This window comes from Physeter macrocephalus, chromosome 21, assembly GCF_002837175.3.
Source record: "Physeter macrocephalus isolate SW-GA chromosome 21, ASM283717v5, whole genome shotgun sequence".
Taxonomy (NCBI): Eukaryota; Metazoa; Chordata; class Mammalia; order Artiodactyla; family Physeteridae; genus Physeter; species Physeter macrocephalus.
Genome location: NC_041234.1, coordinates 120,563,777 through 120,579,036, shown reverse-complemented (window position 1 = coordinate 120,579,036; position 15,260 = coordinate 120,563,777). Strand labels below are relative to the sequence as shown.

Below are 15,260 nucleotides of genomic sequence, written 5' to 3'. Positions count from 1 at the left end.
AGAAGCCCAGGCGGGGAAGGAGGGAAGCGGAGGACGCGGGGGTGGGGTGGGGGGGTGGGGGGGGTGGCGGGGGGAGGCAGCAGGGAGCCCCTCCCGCTCTCTGCCGGCCACTCTGTGTCGCTGGCTCCACCCGGGGCTCCCCAGGTGTCGCTGGCTCCACCCAGGGCTCCTGGGTCGCGGGGAGAACGCGTTGAGATGGCAGATCCTGCTGCCGCAGGACTCACAGGTCGGTCACCTTGTTCTCCACCAGGGCGGCAATCTGCTGCAGGCGGCAGGCCAGTTGCATCTTCTGCCCCACAGGGTCCTCCTCCAGGGCACTGATGATCTACCAGGGCAGAGGAGGCCGCCCCGCCTGAGGCCCTGGCCCTCGGCCCACCGGCCGCCCTGCCCTGGCTCCATCTCAGTAGCAGCCCGGGGAGCCAGACCTCCCTGAGGAATCTGGACGGGTGCCGAGCCCCTTCCCCAGCCTGGGCCTTTCCTCTCCTCCCAGTGTCTCCGCCCAGATTGGGCCTGGACACTTCCTCCCACCCCCAGGGAGACTCCTGGGGCCTCCCTCTGGGCTCTGGGCTCCGGGCTCCCCGGAGGCACGCTCCTCCCCCCAGAGTGCCCCGGGCCTCACCTGGTCGTAGTACCTGTGGATGTGGGTGTAGAGTTCTTGCAGAGCTTCCAGACAGTGGGGAGCGGAGGTGTAATTCTGGGGGCAGCACGCGGCGGGTGAGGGCCCAGCCCGGGCCTCGAGCCAAGCCTCCCCCTTCTCCTCTGCACCCCCCCCCCCCCGCCCCAGGTGTGGAAGGGTGCACCCTCTGGGCCGGGCCTCACCCCCGAGAGCTCAGCCAGAGCCGAGTTCATCTCCTGGTAGCTCGCCGGAGAGCTCTGGCGAATGTCGGAGTAGTATCTGGAGGAGGGGACAGAGTTAGGGGCCGGCAGCACCCATTCCCTCGTCCGTGACGCCCCGACACCTACCTCTCCACCATCTGCTTGTAGCGGGGAATCTCCCGGGCGTAGAGCAGTTTGTTCACGGGGGAATCCTGTTGCGGGCAGGGGTGGGCGTGAGCGGGGCCTGTGACTGTGCCCCTCGTGCCCCCCAGCCCCCCCCCAGGGCTCTGCTCCGAGCCCCCGTGCCTCCCCCGCCAGCCTTTCTTCCTCTGCCCTCACCCGGCCCACTTTATGCTCCGAGACGGTGCAGGAGTCCATGAAGGTCTGGGCGATGACGGCGAGGATGGCGTCCACGTTGTCCGACACCCGCACGTCAAAGACGAGCTGTGGGTTCTTCAGGGTGTTCACCCAGAACCGCAAGAGTAGGCTGGGGACACGGGCCGGCCGCGGCGTGAGCGGGCCGCTGCAGCTCCCATCCTCGGCCTGGTCCCCGGCCCTGCCGGCCCTGCCCTGGCGGTGTCCCCTCCGCACGGGGGCAGCAGGCGAGGCACCTGTTAGTCTTCCAGATGTGTAAGGTCTCCAGGTCCTCGATGCCGTGCTTCTCAGCCAGCTCGTCCAGGAAGTCAAACAGGTACTTGACAGCGATGGGCACAGGCCGGTTCACGCTGAGGATGGCCTGGAAGGCGTCGTCCACAAACTTCTGCAGTGTGCCCTGGAAGGCAGGGCGCGGGCGGTACGGGGGGCGGCTCGCTGGGGTGCCCTTGCCGAGCCTCCCGGGGCCCAGCCCCCGGCCCACCTACCTTCATGGACAGCAGGCGGGTGAGGTAGATCTCCGGAATGGCCTTGGCCCGCGCCCGTTCCCGTTCGCGCTCCCTCAGGCTGCTGCGCCGGGCCTTGGCCGCTTCTGGCTCGTCGGTGACTTTCACCAGGTGCCAGAGGCGGACCCCACCCTCCTCGCTGTCCTCCAGCATGGGGGCGTCTGAGGGCACAGGAGCCGGGCCTCGGTCCTTTGCACCCTCGTGCCGCTGGCCGGGGAGGCCCAGCCTGCTTCCCTGGTGACGTGGGGCAGGGTGGGCGGCGCCGGGGGCCGCGGGGTAAGAGAGATGCGGAGGACAGGGTGGGGGCCCAGGGGCTCGCTCGGCCCAGCACCCCGCGGCCCTGGAGCTCCCCGACCCGGACGCGCTGCCGCCCTCGTCCACCCCGGGCCCTCGGCTCAGCCTGGACTTGTGGCTTCCCCGCTGGCGAGGTCTGGGGAGACCCGGACACGGCGGACGGCGTGAGCAGGGCTCCGGCCTGGCCGCCTCGATCTCGGGGGCAGGTTGGCGCGGCTGGGCCACGGGACTCACTCTCCCCTGCGGGGCGGCTCGGGGCCGCGCTCTGGGAGACGGCGCCTCCGTTGTGCAGCCGGGGAATGAGCCGCACCGTGGCTCCATCCGGGACCTGGCGGGGAGGGGAGCAGAGGCTGGGCTCCTTCCCTGGCCGACCCCGAGGCGGGAGCCTGCCCCCGACGCCCACCTGCCCGGCACCTTGTAGTGCTGCAGGGTGTTGAGTCTCTTCCAGCGGTTCTGAGTCACCGAGGTCAGGTCCTCGTCCGACAGGGTTAGGTGGCCAGCCAGGCCTGAGCGCCACTCTTGGGGGGACCCAGGGAAGCCGCTCAGCCCACAGCCTGTTCCCGTAGGGCAGAGCCGAGCGGCCACAGGGGAGAAGAGCCTCGGGCGGGGCGGGAGGGGTAGGTTCTCACCGAGGTCTAGGGCGTGCACCGAGGGCCTCTGGGAGAAGGGGGTGCCCTTGTAGACCTGGTCCAGCACCTTCTCCTTGACCTGGGTGATGGTGTCCGTGTCGAGCACCCGGGCGGGCACGCGCTGCGCCGCGCTGCCCCCCGCAGCCCCACCGGCCCCCGGGCCAGCCAGCAGCATCAGCGTCAGGGGCCGGAATTCCACGTCCTCCCGCAGCAGGCGGCTGTCGTTCAGGGTCCGTTTCGCCTTGCCTGTCACGGCGTCCACGGGGCCCTTGTCCACCTGGTACTGGATGGCCCGCAGGAGCACGTAGAGCGGCTCGCCAGCTACCTCCTGCGACCGCCGGGAAGGGCTGGCGTCAGCTGGGGGGCCGGCGGGCGGGGCGAGGCTCAGATGGTGCAGCGCGGGTGGGGGGGGCGGGCGGGCCCGCTGCACGGAGCGAGGATGGAGGGCAGGCGACGACAGCGGCCTCTGCTTCACATCCAGCCCGGGCCAGTGTTCGTAGCCTTCCCCTGGCCGACACCCCCGCCCTCGAGCCCGAGGCCCCTTGGCGGAACGGGGGCGCAGATCAGCGAGGCCAGAGGCAGCAGCCCCAGGATGGCGTGAGGGGAGCGGGGCCTCACCCGCAGGAAGGCGTAGAGACAGATGGACACCCAGTTGGTGAGCAGTTTCTCCGCCATAGTCTCCGTCCTGCAGGGAGCGGGCCCCGGGTCAGAGGGGCCGCTGCAGGGACCCCCCCCCCCCCCGCGCCCGTCTCCAGGCTGAGGCAGGCGGTAGCGGGAAGGCAGAGCGGCTCCGCCTGGCCACCCTCTGTGCCCGGCTCGCCGCTCAGGACGCCCAGCCGCTTCCCCACCGGCGGCTCCGGACCCAGCCCGCCGCCCCCCGGGGCTTCCCAGCCCCACCCACGCCAGGACAGGGCTGGACGGAGCCAGCGCCCCTGCTGCCGGGACGGTCAGGCCAAGGGCAACCTGCGCAGCATGAGCTTGGGGTTCTTCTGCACGTAACGGGCAGCCAGGTCTCCGAGCAGCGTCCTCACGATGTCGGTCAGGTACTCGAGCTTGCCGTGCAGTGCCAGGGACAGCAGCGAGGCCACGAGGCAGCGGTCCCGCTGGGAGAAGCCGGGCTGCTCCTCCAGGGTGTGGATGAGCTAGGCGGCAGGAGGGGGTCCCGGCACTCAGCCCGGGAAGCCCTGCGCCCCACGCATCCTCCCGCGCCTGCGCCCACGCCTGCCGCCTGGCCCGCCCCCGCTGCCCTCACCGTAAGGAGGAAGAGCTTGCTGTTGAGCAGGTTGGAGAGCTGCGTGAGGCCCTGGCGCACCGGCGCGCGGCGGCCCTCTTCCGCGGGCCCCTCGAGGGCAGGCTGCAGCGGGCAGCTGCCGCGCCCGGGGAAGAAGACGCGCTCGGCGTACGTGTGGTAGTCCAGGAAGGGGATCCCGCTGGCCTCCAGGTCGCTGCTGAGGTCAGTCATCTCTGTCATCAGGTCTGTAGGCCAGGAGCCACCAGGTGTGAGAGCTCGGGCCCAGGTCCGCCCTCTACCCCCTCCCCACCGCCCTCTCCCGACCTGTGAACTCCTTTCGGCACTGGTCGCCCACGCCGATCTCCAGGTTCTCCAGCTGCACCAGCACCTTCTGGTAGTCCCGCAGGGCCTGCTTGCTCTTGTGCCTGCAGCCCAGGGGCCAGGTGTCAGCCACGGGACCGGGCCTGCCTGGGCCGAGGCCACCGAGCCAGGATGGCCGCTTGCGCGGAGGCCTGCCGTGGGACACCCTCTCCAAACGTGAAGAGGGGAGCTCGCGCGGGTGCGTGCGTGGCAGGGCGGCCCCCCTCACCTGTACATGAGGGTCAGGAGGAGCACGGCGGCGATCAGCACGGCCACGCCCAGGCCCAGGCCCACCTGGGCCTCCACGGGGAAGGCAGAGAGCGCGGGCTCAGCCTCGTACTGGACGGGGCCCAGTGGCAGCCGCACGTTGCCCATCTGCACCTGGGGTGGGGCCACAGGGCTCTGAGCGCCGGCCTGCAGCGCTCCGCGCGCCCGCCCAGCCCGGCGCCCGGGCCCGGCCTCACCACGAGCTGCGGCAGGGCTCTGGAGCCGTCGGCGGGCCGCGGGGCCCGCGGGGGCGGCTCGCAGTACAGGTGGGTGAGCGTGAGCGTCTTCACCACGCACTCGCCGTCGCCGACGTGCACGCGTACCTCCTCCTTGCTGATGCCCAGGTTGAGCCCCTCGCCCTGGAAGCCAGACCCGGGGCCTGAGTCGAGCCACCCAGCCGCTGCCCGCAGCCCCCGCGCAGCGGCGGCCGGCGGGAGGCCTCACCTCCACGTCCAGGATGTGGCCTGGCTTGAGGCGGTAGGGGCGGGCGCGGCTGAGGGGGGCCAGGCGGGGGTTGGGCTGGTACAGGAAGTCCTGGCCCCCGCTGGCGCGGGCGAAGTCCACGTGCACGTTGTCCAGGGCGAAGAAGACGCGCCGGGGGCTCGCCCCATCCGGCACTGCGGGGCTCCGGCACAGGAGGAGGCTGGACGAGCTGACGGAGCAGGCGGTGGAGCACTGCAGGGCCAGGACGAGGCGGGCTGAGCTGGGGCTCCCCGCTCGCTCCCAGGGACGCGGGGGCCGCCCCACCCCCTCGCGGGGCACGGCGGCACCTGCTGGTGGGGCCTCACCTGCAGCAAGCCCCCCTCAAGCTGGGTGCAAGCCTGGGGGGCTGCGGCGGGGGCCCGACAGCTCCTCCTGGGGGTCGGGTCCCGGGGCTGCACCGCCACGGCCGTCTCCTCCGCGGCCTCCAGCCACACGGACAGCAGGGGCCGCTCTACCACGTCCAGGCCCGTGCCCCTGACTCGGATCAGCCGCCCGCCCCTGCGCCAGGACTGCACTCAGAGGAGCAGGGGCGGCGGGCAGCCCAGTCCAGTCCTGGCGCCCCGCCCTCCCGGCAGGGCGCACGGGTTGCCCCAGGTGGATCAGGTCCTCACCCCCGGAAGCTGACGCTGGGCTCCGCCGCCACGAGCCGGGGGTTGGTGGTGTAGTGGAAGGGGCTGGCGAGCAGCGTGCGCTGGGCGCGGCCGAAGACCACTCGAACCACAGCTTCTCCTGGGCTGGCCTGGGGCGTGGTGTGGCACACGATGGCCTCGGGACACACCGGCTCCCTTCTGCAGGGTGGGGACGTGTCTGGCATCCTGGGCTCTAGCCTCAGCCCGGCCTCCCCACCAGAGGCCTGCTTTGCCTCCCTCACCAAGGGCAGAGACCCCTGGGCAGAGAGACCCCACGGCAGCCGTGGACCTGGGACTTTCACGGGGGCCTCCGGGAGCCCTGAGTTCATTGCCCCCATTGTACGCAAGGGGACACGGGCCCACAGGGAGTACTCCCAGCTGACAGCTGGGACCAGGGGGAGATACTCACATACGACAGGGTTGGCTGCCCACCCAGGCACTGACGTTGCCTCCCGTCTGGAGGTGCCGCCCATGGATGGTGAGCTGGGTGCCCCCTGCCTGGGGGCCCCACTGGGGACTCAGGCTCAGCAGGACGGGGTCCTGGGGGACAGGGCAAGCTGGGGCACGTGGAGGCCCACTTCTCAGCTCTGCCTCCTGGGCCGCGGCTGACCCTTCTCCTCTCCCTCCGGAAGCCCTGTGCCCAGCTTCTGCAGCCCCGCAGCTCTCCTGCCAGCCGCCCTGCCCCACCAGGGGGTGCTCTTCTCTCCTCACTGCGTCTCCTCGTCCTCTGCCGCGGCTGGCACCACTCAGGCCCCCCTCTCCGCAGCTCTAAGCCCTAAGATCCAGCCACCTCCTTGGGGTGCTGCTCCCATCCCGGGCTCTCTGGCCCCAGCAAGTCTCGAGGGCTCAGGCTGGCGCCTGGAGGCATCCCTGCTCTCCCCCATCCGCTTGCCCGCAGGCAGCCAGGTGGGCAGCTGCTTGCCTCCCTCCTGGACAGCGGCTGGCGGGCGGCGCCCTCAGCCTCCAGCCGCCCCCAGCCCCCCCGTCCGCTCAGCGGCCAGAATGATCACTCGGATCGCGTGGCTTCCCTCCTGGACGTGAGGCGACACTTCCCACTAACCTCAGGTCCAGCTGGAAATCCTCACGTAGGCGTCACTGTCCTCCTGCCCCTTCTCTCTACTACCCCCTCTGTGGGGACCACCCTGGGTGGGCACTGACCTGGTAGGTGAAGTGCTGGGTTGAGATGCCCGGTGGCCGACTCTTAACGGCCACTTGGATTGGGCCCACGGTGCCGTTGGGGGCAGGAGATGTCACACACACGATCCTGGAGAGCGAAGGCCCGATCGCTGCTCAGGACCCCCGCGGGCCGGGCCCTCGCCCGTCGGGAGCCACAGGCCGCCTGCCAGCCGCTGCCCAGGGCCCACCCCTCCCCCCTCCACTCCTCTCGCTGCCGGCCCCTCCCTCCTTTCCCCCCGGGCTCATCTTCCTTCGGCGCATCTGACCCGGGCCGCGTTTGCTGGCCGCGAGCCTCCCTTCTGTCTGGGCGGCCCGTCTCCGAGGGCCTCCCTGGGAGGCCGTCCCTCCGCCCCGCGCTGCCAGGATGCCTCACCGGGCAGAGGTGCGGTAGAGAGAGGGGTCGGGGCTGCAGGGCCGGCCAGCCACGCTCACGGCGTCCTGCACGTCGGCCCCTCCCTCCTTTCCCCCCCGGGCTCATCTTCCTTCGGCGCATCTGACCCGGGCCGCGTTTGCTGGCCGCGAGCCTCCCTTCTGTCTGGGCGGCCCGTCTCCGAGGGCCTCCCTGGGAGGCCGTCCCTCCGCCCCGCGCTGCCAGGATGCCTCACCGGGCAGAGGTGCGGTAGAGAGAGGGGTCGGGGCTGCAGGGCCGGCCAGCCACGCTCACGGCGTCCTGCACGTCGGCAAAGTCCCGGCCCAGGTTGGAGCCCAGGATGGTGAGGGCCAAGCCGCCCTCAGGGGGGCCGGTCAGGGGCTCAATCTGCAACAGGGAAGGGTGGCGGTGGATGCCCCCAACCCGCTCCTCCTCTGCGGTGGGGGGTGCCTGGCCAGCCGACCAGACCGGAGTGGGATACAGCTGCCAGGGCTTGGGGGCCTGGGGCAGGGCTGCTCTGACCCTGGTAAAGCTAAGACGGGGTGGGGGGTGGGGGTGGGGGCGGGTCCAGGCAGACCGGGGTGGGGGATGGGGGAGGAGGTGAGAGGCTGGGCCGTGGGGGAGGGCTGGGGGCTCACCGTGTGGATGCTGGGTGTGGGACACAGCGGCTCCACAGCCCCAGGCGGGCACAGCGGCCCGTAGCGACAGGTGGGCTGGTCGTGGCTGCACCACAGGCAGCCCAGGCTCCCGTTGGCTGCCTGGCAGTGGCTGCAGTCGGGGTGGCCCACGGCGCAGTCGTACAGGGTCACTAGGGAAGGTCAGGTGGTGCGCTGAGGCGTGTCCCCCGGCCGCACACCCTGCCCTGCCTGCCGTGCCGCCGCCAGGCTCACCATGAAGAGTGCGGGCCTTGTCCAGCCTCTGGCCCTCGCCCCGGGTGACGGAGATGGGCACCGCGAGCTCCCGCTGGGCCATGGAGGGCTGGAACTGAGGGCGGGGGGCGGGGTCAGGCCCCACCCGGCTCGGAACGCCCCTGGCCCCGCCCACCTCCCCCAGGACGCTCCTCCCAGAATATGGGCGCCCTCGCTCAGGCCCCGCATCCCCCAGCAGGCCTCGTGAGTGACCGCAGGCTAAAGGGGGCGAGCCCCGAGGGCCCGGGACAAGCAAGGGCTGCAGGAGGCGTCCAGTGGCGGGTGAGGCTACGGGGCAGCTGCCCACCTGCTGGGCCTGGCAGTGGATGAGGCCGGCGTCCCCGGCCACCTCCTCCTCCAGGGAGGCCGGCAGCCTCTGCAGTTCTCCGGGCAGCTCCAGCCAGCAGTGGTAGGAGGCAGGCAGGCCCTGGGGGTGGGCTCTGTCAGCATCCTGGACACTGTCAGCCGCTACCACCGCGCCTCCCCCGCTGTCCCTGTCCCCCACCCGCCGGAATGCTCACCCGGAAATGCTGAAGGTTCCGCACGCGCAGGGCCAAACGGCTCTCCCAGCCCACAGGCACCAGGAGGGGGCCTACCAGGCCCTCGACCCGGGGACAAGCCCCTGGGCCCCGCACCTGGATGTCCGCCTGGCGGAAGGAGACCCCCTTAGCGCTTCAGGAGTCGAGGGGCCTAGGCAGGCCCGGGGTAGGGTGGGTCCACGACGGAGGTGGAGAGAAGCCAGCGGGCTGGGCCCACCCACCTGCTGGGCGCTGTAGATGGTCCTCTCGCCCTCCGGGCAGCGTTCCCCGTACACACAGCGGCTGCTCTGGGGGCACCAGTGGCACCGCCAGGGGCTGCCCACGCAAGCACCGCACCTGGGGGACGGGGGGCTGCTCAGGGGGGGGCGCCGTCGGGAGTCACCACCCCTACCCAGCAGCCGGGCCCGGCACTCACGGAGCAGCCGCCTCCAAGGCCTGCACGGCGCTGCAGTCGTAGAAGGAGAAGTTGGCGGTGGCCACGAGCACGTCCTCGAACATCAGGGCCAGGGGCAAGGTGATGTGCTCTGGGAGGGCAAGGTGGTGGCAGGGGCGGTCACGTGGCTCCGGCCCCTCCGCCTCCCGCCCCGGCCCCCCGGCCCGGGGGCCCCTCACCTGTGCCTGGAGGGTTATGCGGCAGCTGGTCTTGGGGAGGGGTGACGCAGGTCACGTGGGTCCCTTCCACGTGAGCCAAGCTGTCATAGTCTCCAAAGGCGCAATGGAAGTATTCGTCCACGGTGAGTGCGGGCAGCCGGGGCACAGACAAGGTGACCTGGGACACATGCGAGGAAAGCCCAGCTCGCCGAGGGAGAGGGACCCGGGGCGGGGAGGGCTGGGAGCAGAGGCGGCGGGCGGCGGCAGGCGTCTGACCTGGCCCTGCTCCTGGCGGGGACGCTGCGCCGGCAGCAGGCTCTGGATGTGCAGGCAGCGGCCGTCCTCGTAGCTCCAGAGCCACTGGTTGGGCTGGGCTGCCCGCCCGCATTGGCCCCTGCGGGAACACCTGTGGGGCAGGGGCCTGTTGGGTCCCTGGGTGGGACTCGGGCTCCCTGGGTGATTGGCGGCAGGGGCTTAGGAGGACGGCCCAGCTGGAGCGCAGCGAGCAGGGGCGTGAGAGGGACTCTGCTCCGAGAGGAAGGGGCCCAGCACACAGGGCTGCGTGGCCGATGCGCGGGCTTTGGCCTTGCCTAGTGTGAGCGAGGGGGGCGCCGCTGCCGCGGACGTGAGCGTGTGCACCTGACTTAGGGTTTGCCGTGAGGGGTTCCTGAGGCTGCCGTGTGGGGCGTGGGCTGGAGAGGAGCTGGAGTGGGCCAGGGGACACCTGAGAGAGGGGGCAGAGGCCCGGCCCAGGGAGCGCTGGGGGGAGGAGAAGTGGACAGGTTGGGCAGTGGGGGGAAGGGGACGCCCGCCAGACTCTCGGTTGGGCACGCAGAGCAGGACGGGGGAACTCAGCGACGGCCCTGCGTCCCACCTCGGGGACACGACCCGGCCTCCGGGCCCACCCAGAAGTGCTCCGGGAGTGGCCCCCACTCACCTGCCCTGCAGGACGCACCAGCCGCACAGGGGGTCCCGGGCCTGGAGGCAGCTGCTGCAGTCGAGGAACTGGGGGCAGGCTGCCACGGGTACGCGGTCCACCTGGACAGGCGGCGGGGTACGGAGGTGGTGGCTGCGGGGCCTCGGGCCTCGTGTGCTCACCCCCCCGGGACAGCCCTCACCTGCTGGGAAGTCAGCACGTAGAGGTGGCTGCCGCTGCTGTCCACCAGCAGGTCGGGGCTGATGGCCGAGCCCGGGGGCCCCACTTGCTGTGAGTGGTACACCTGGCCTCGGGTGCCGTTGAGGAAGACCTGGGGGGAGGACAAGATAGCCAGAGGCTAACTGCTCGGGCAGGTGCGGTCCCGGCTGGGGTTCCCAGGGCGGCCAGGCCGCGCCGTGGAGGGTGGGGCAGGCCCACGGGCATCCAGCCTGCCCACGTCGCCGCCCCGCCTCAGCCTCACCCAGCTAGGGGGGGCAGAGCCACCCTGGGTGGGGCCCTTGGGTGCCAGGGGAGGGAGGGCAGCTGTGGGGAGACAAGCGGGTCACGAAAAGGCAAGAGTCTCCCGTTATCGGCTGGAGAAGTGGGGGCCGCCTGGGAGGCATCCCAAGCCACGCATCTGGGAACCAGCCATCTGTGCGCGGCCTGGCTTTCCGACCTGCCAGCAGGACGCAGGCCGAGAGGTGTGGAAGGAAACCGTGGCTCGCGGGGCTTCTGTGAGCCGCCGCAGGGCAGGAGCGCATCCAGTCGGGCCACTAAGCCGGGCCCGGCCTGGCAGCACTGAGGCTGGGACCGGGGGTCTGGCCGAGGCCCGCCCCGCCTTCATCAGGCCCTTACCTTATGCAGCTGGCCCTGGACGTCCCCCAGGAACGCTATCGTGTGTCCGTCTGCCTGGAGGGCTGCGACTGCGCTGATGGAATTTCCGAGCTGCAGCAGAGGCCCCGCCTCCAGGGGCCGGCGGCCCGCAATGGGGCTCGGGGTGTGTTCATCGCCACAGGGGTACGACTCGGGGGAGTCCTGCAGGGGTGGAGAGGGGGGAATCAGTTCCCGGAAGAGGCACGAGGTACCTTCCCCGGGCCCAGGTCTGCGGTCAGCACAGGATGGCAAGGCAGCAGGCGGGGAGGGCCCCAAGGTTGCACCGCGGAGAGGGAGAGACTGGCCGAGGAGCCTCCGGCCGAGCGGGCCCCTCCTTGACATCCTCTAAAGCAGAGGGCACGGGCGACTGTCACATGAGAGCGTCCAGCTGCCCTCGGCCAGGTCCACAGAGGGACAGGGCCGGAGCGGCAGGCCGGGTAACACGAGGCCGCGGGAGAGGCGGCAGCCGCTGCCGGGTGGCGGTGCGGAAAGCCTCAGGTGAGCGGGCAGGGGTGAGGCCCAGGCCCAGCCACTCACGGGCGGCAGGGTGACGCAGCGCGACGTGACGCCGTACTCCACGGTGGCTTCCTCCGTGCCGCCGGGGCCCCGGCCGCCCGTGGTGTAGCAAAGGCGCCGGGCCCGCTCCATGGTCGCGTCCAGGTCGGCCAGGGGAAAGGCGCACAGGGCCGCCTGCGCCCCACTCGGGCCGGCAGCAAACGCCCCCAGCAAGGCGCCCGGGGCGAGGGACGCGGCCTGGATGAGGCCGTGGCCCCGGCAGGTGAGGGGCACCTCCACGTAGGAGTAGAGGTTGGCGTCCCCCAGGCAGACCCGAGCCACGTAGGAGCGGTACTCGGCCTGTGCCCGGGCCCCGCGGCGGCGGAAGACGAAGTAGGCCGAGCGGGCGTCGGCGAGGGCCGCCACGTAGCTGTTGTTGTAGTCGGAGAGGTCGCCCACCACCAAGCGGCCCAGGCCCTCGCCGGAGAAGGGCTGCGGCCCAGCCAGCTGGCGCACGGTCAGGGGTGGCACCCCGCCCGACAGCTTGCCCGCCAGGCCCCTGGCCACCAGCAGGAGGTCCCGGCCCGGCCCGGGCACCACCAGGCCCACCGTGGCCACGCCCGCGGCGTTGGCGGCCACAAACTGCCCGTCGCCGGGGTCCTCGGCCCGGTACAGCAGCTGCGCCACATCCTCCAGGCGCCGCTTCTCGCACACTCCCTGCCGCACCTGCCCGCAGGCCACCAGCTCCCGGGCCCGGCCGCTCACCAGCAGGAGCTGGTTGGCGTTGTCGGTGAGCCGGGCCTGCGGGCACTCGGCCGGCTCGCGGAAGGGCACGCAGTCGGGGCTGTCGAGGACCGGGCCCGTGACGGCCGCCGACTCGAGCCGCAGCGCGGGGCTGAGCTGGAAAAGGCGGTTCACCGCGCCCACGTAGAGCGCGCCCCGGCCTGGCGCCAGCGCCAAGCGGTTGAGGGTGGTATTGGGCGCCGGGAAGCGGTGTGCCCGCGTCGGGGCGAGCGGTGGGCACAGCAGCGGCAGCACGAGCAGCAGGCAGGCGCCCAGCGGAGGCCGGGGCGCCATCGCGGGGCCCTGGGGGAGGCCGGGCAGGAAGGCACGAGTCAGGGTGGCCGTGGGAATGGAGGACGAGGGGGCAGGAGGGAAAGGAGAATCCGGGAGAGACAGAGACAGAAGGGGCGGGAGAGAAGGGCGGAGAGGCGGAGAGACAGCGGCAGGAAGCAGGGAGACGAGACGCAAAGAGTCAGAGGCAGACAGGGACGGGGCACGGGGAGTCTCCGGGAGATGGGGCGGGCTGCACGCATGCGCGAGGAGTTCCCTTCACCTTCCACTTTATATGCATCTAGATTGTTGAAGGGGGCAGATCCTGAAAAGGCACGAGAACGCCAGCAGAAGGACTGAGCGACAGAGAGAGGAGAAACCACAGAAAGGGGAGCAGGGCAGGGGAGAGGTGGGGAGGTGGAGGCGGAGGGGTGGGGGGGCGGGCGAAGGGGGACAGGAGCCCAGAGACCAGGGCCTGGGGGCCAGCGAGGGTGGGAGAGGAAACCTGCCCTGGGAAGCCAGCGGAAGAGAGGAGAGAGCCACACACACAGCCCGCTGCCTGCCCCAGAGAAAGCAAGGGCCCGGTGGCCCAGGGCCGAGGCAGAGGAGCGCAGAGGGCTGGGAGGGCCCCAGACTGAGCTGGGGGTGCTCAGAGCGGCGATGGGGGAGTTGGGGGGCACCGAGAGACAACCCAGGGTGCAGGGGGTTGGGGGAGGCCTGTCCCGTGCCCCGTCAGCCCCGGCAGCCACGGTCGGTCGGGGAGGGTTAATGTGGGGGGAGGGGAGGGGAGGGGAGTGAGAAGAGGGCAGCCAGAGAGGGCGGAGGGGAGAGGAGAGCTTGAAAGAAGGTCCTAGCCAGAGGCCGGCATGGGCTCCCTTCCCCACCCATTTGGGGCCCAGACTGGAGGTAGCTCCCGCCGGCCTGGTGGGCGCCCAAGGCTGAGCCCTGAGGGGAAGGGCGGGGCTCTAGCCTCCAGAGGAGGCTCCGATCGGATCCGGGGTTCTGCTGCGCCTTCCAGCTCACCTCCCGGCCAGCGCCGTTAGCAGCCGCTGCCCAGCAGCCTCCTGCGGTGCCCAGGTGACACGCGCCACGAGTCCCTGGGCCGTGACGGCCCCTCACGCCTCCCTCCTCCTGACCGCGGCAGAGCCACAGAGACAGGGTAGGAGCCAGGTCCTGAGTTGAGCCGAGGTCCCCCACAGCTGGGCGCGTGGGCGCGTGCCAGCCAGGAGTGGGCCCGCTGTCATTCAGCAGCCTGCCAGCTCCGGCCCCCGTGGGCGTGCCAGCTGCGGGGAGAGCTCCGAGGACGGCCCCGGGCCCTTATCTTGGGAATACAGACAGGAAGGTCAGGCCTGGCTTGGGGACAGGGCCATTTCCTCTGGACCCTGGTATCGGCGGCAGTGTCTGCGGCGGGTGAGGGGTAGACGGCCCACAGCTGGAGGCGCGGCGCATGGGAGCCCGGGCTCCGGGCTCCCCTGCGCTCCTCACCTGCCTGCCGTGCCCCAGAGGGGGGCCTCTGGGGACGCAGGACTCAGGCACTTACCGCAGCGAAGGGCAGCAGCAGAGGCGTCTCCCGGGGCAGTGGTGACGGGCACAGGACGGCTGTGGGGGGCACTGTCCTGAGTAGGAGGGAGACAGTCAAGGCTTGGCTCCATTCACACTCGACCCGGGGGAGGACGGAGGCCAGGGGGGCCAAGGCCTGGCAGCCGGGCTCCACCACAGCTGGCAGCTTTGTCAATAGCGGCCGGGCCAAGGCAGCCCTGCCTCCACGCCAACAATGTCCCCTCTGTCCAGAGGCCCAGGCCAGGGACCCGCTATCTGGTGTTCCTCTCCCCATCCAGGCTGTTCTGACCAGGGGGCTCCCTGCCACTCCCCACCCCCAGAGAGGCTCCCCCTGGGATCTGGGGACAAAGGGACAGGGTTTCCTTCAGCCAGAAAAATGAGACCCACACAGCCAGTCCCCCGCTCCCGCCCCGTGCCAGCCAGCGTGCTCCTCCCCGTGTCCCCCCGGGGTCCCTGTGAAGGGCGGAGAGTGGGCCACGGAGCCCCCCTGCGAGGGCCAGGGCCCTGCGCCCCTGCGTGGCCGGCCTCACCCTCGGTAGCCTTGGCGCCTGGCTGGAGGCGAGTCCTGACCCTCAATGCCTGCCTCTGTCCAGGCCGGGGGCAGGGGAGACACTGGCCACGGCAGCCCGCCTGGGAGACCTTCTCCCCCACGCCACGCCACCCCACCCCCAGGGACTCGCAAAGTCGTGCCGGGTACAGTCTGGTGCCAGCGGAGGATGCTTCTGGAGGGAACCCAGCCCCCGGCTCCAGACTTGGCAACTGGTCGCAGGCTGTCCCCCTCCCGCTCGCCCGGGAGATACCATCCCAGGATGGGTCTGGATCTCCCCCTTCACGTGTGGGGTGGGGAAGGGAGTGGCAGCTGGCAGCCGGCTCCTCTGGCCCCCTCAGAGGGCACCGTCCGCACACCAGGGCGGCAGGGCTCAGGCCGTGACCCGAGGTGCGGGAACAGGTGTGCTTGAGTCAGGCTCCCCGTTTCCTCCACGGGGTGCGGTAGCAGCAGGCAGGCTCCAGGGTGAGGTGACAGCCGCAGGGCTCGCTGCCACCTGGCCGGGCCGGTTGGGTGGCTGTAGGAGCGGAGAGCCGGGCGGGCCGCTTCCCTGCCCCGTGCCCTGCCCCGTGGCCGGAGGCGCCAGCTCTCGCATTTGGGGGCGGCAGCCGCAGCCCTGCCTCCCACAGCGCCAGGGCCACCCCT

At 71.5% G+C, this 15,260-nt stretch overlaps 1 protein-coding gene across 2 annotated transcripts; it reads right to left on the bottom strand.

Annotated features, from left to right (window-relative positions):
* Positions 1–6: 6 nt before the first annotated feature.
* On the bottom strand, positions 7–14,449 carry PLXNB3 (plexin B3). 2 transcript variants are annotated; one of them, XM_055081526.1, is made up of 35 exons: positions 14,049–14,449; positions 11,498–12,541; positions 10,943–11,122; positions 10,290–10,418; positions 10,109–10,209; positions 9,448–9,577; positions 9,193–9,349; positions 8,996–9,104; positions 8,802–8,916; positions 8,563–8,688; positions 8,349–8,468; positions 8,024–8,117; positions 7,772–7,941; positions 7,369–7,520; positions 6,746–6,851; positions 5,997–6,127; positions 5,570–5,746; positions 5,264–5,456; positions 4,920–5,150; positions 4,673–4,834; positions 4,438–4,589; positions 4,173–4,273; positions 3,870–4,093; positions 3,581–3,759; positions 3,236–3,302; positions 2,618–2,945; positions 2,403–2,506; positions 2,223–2,316; positions 1,677–1,855; positions 1,428–1,588; positions 1,156–1,303; positions 964–1,028; positions 820–895; positions 620–694; positions 7–325 (listed from the first exon to the last, which is right to left on the bottom strand). In XM_055081526.1, exons 1-35 carry the CDS (start codon positions 14,340–14,342, stop codon positions 221–223), a joined length of 5,979 nt encoding a protein of 1,992 aa, XP_054937501.1. In that variant the 5' UTR covers positions 14,343–14,449; the 3' UTR covers positions 7–220. The 2 variants fall into 2 exon arrangements, with proteins under 2 accessions (XP_054937501.1, XP_054937500.1); XM_055081525.1 differs by having other exon boundaries at positions 1,677–2,945; positions 8,024–8,468.
* Between the last annotated feature and the right edge of the window lie 811 nt (positions 14,450–15,260).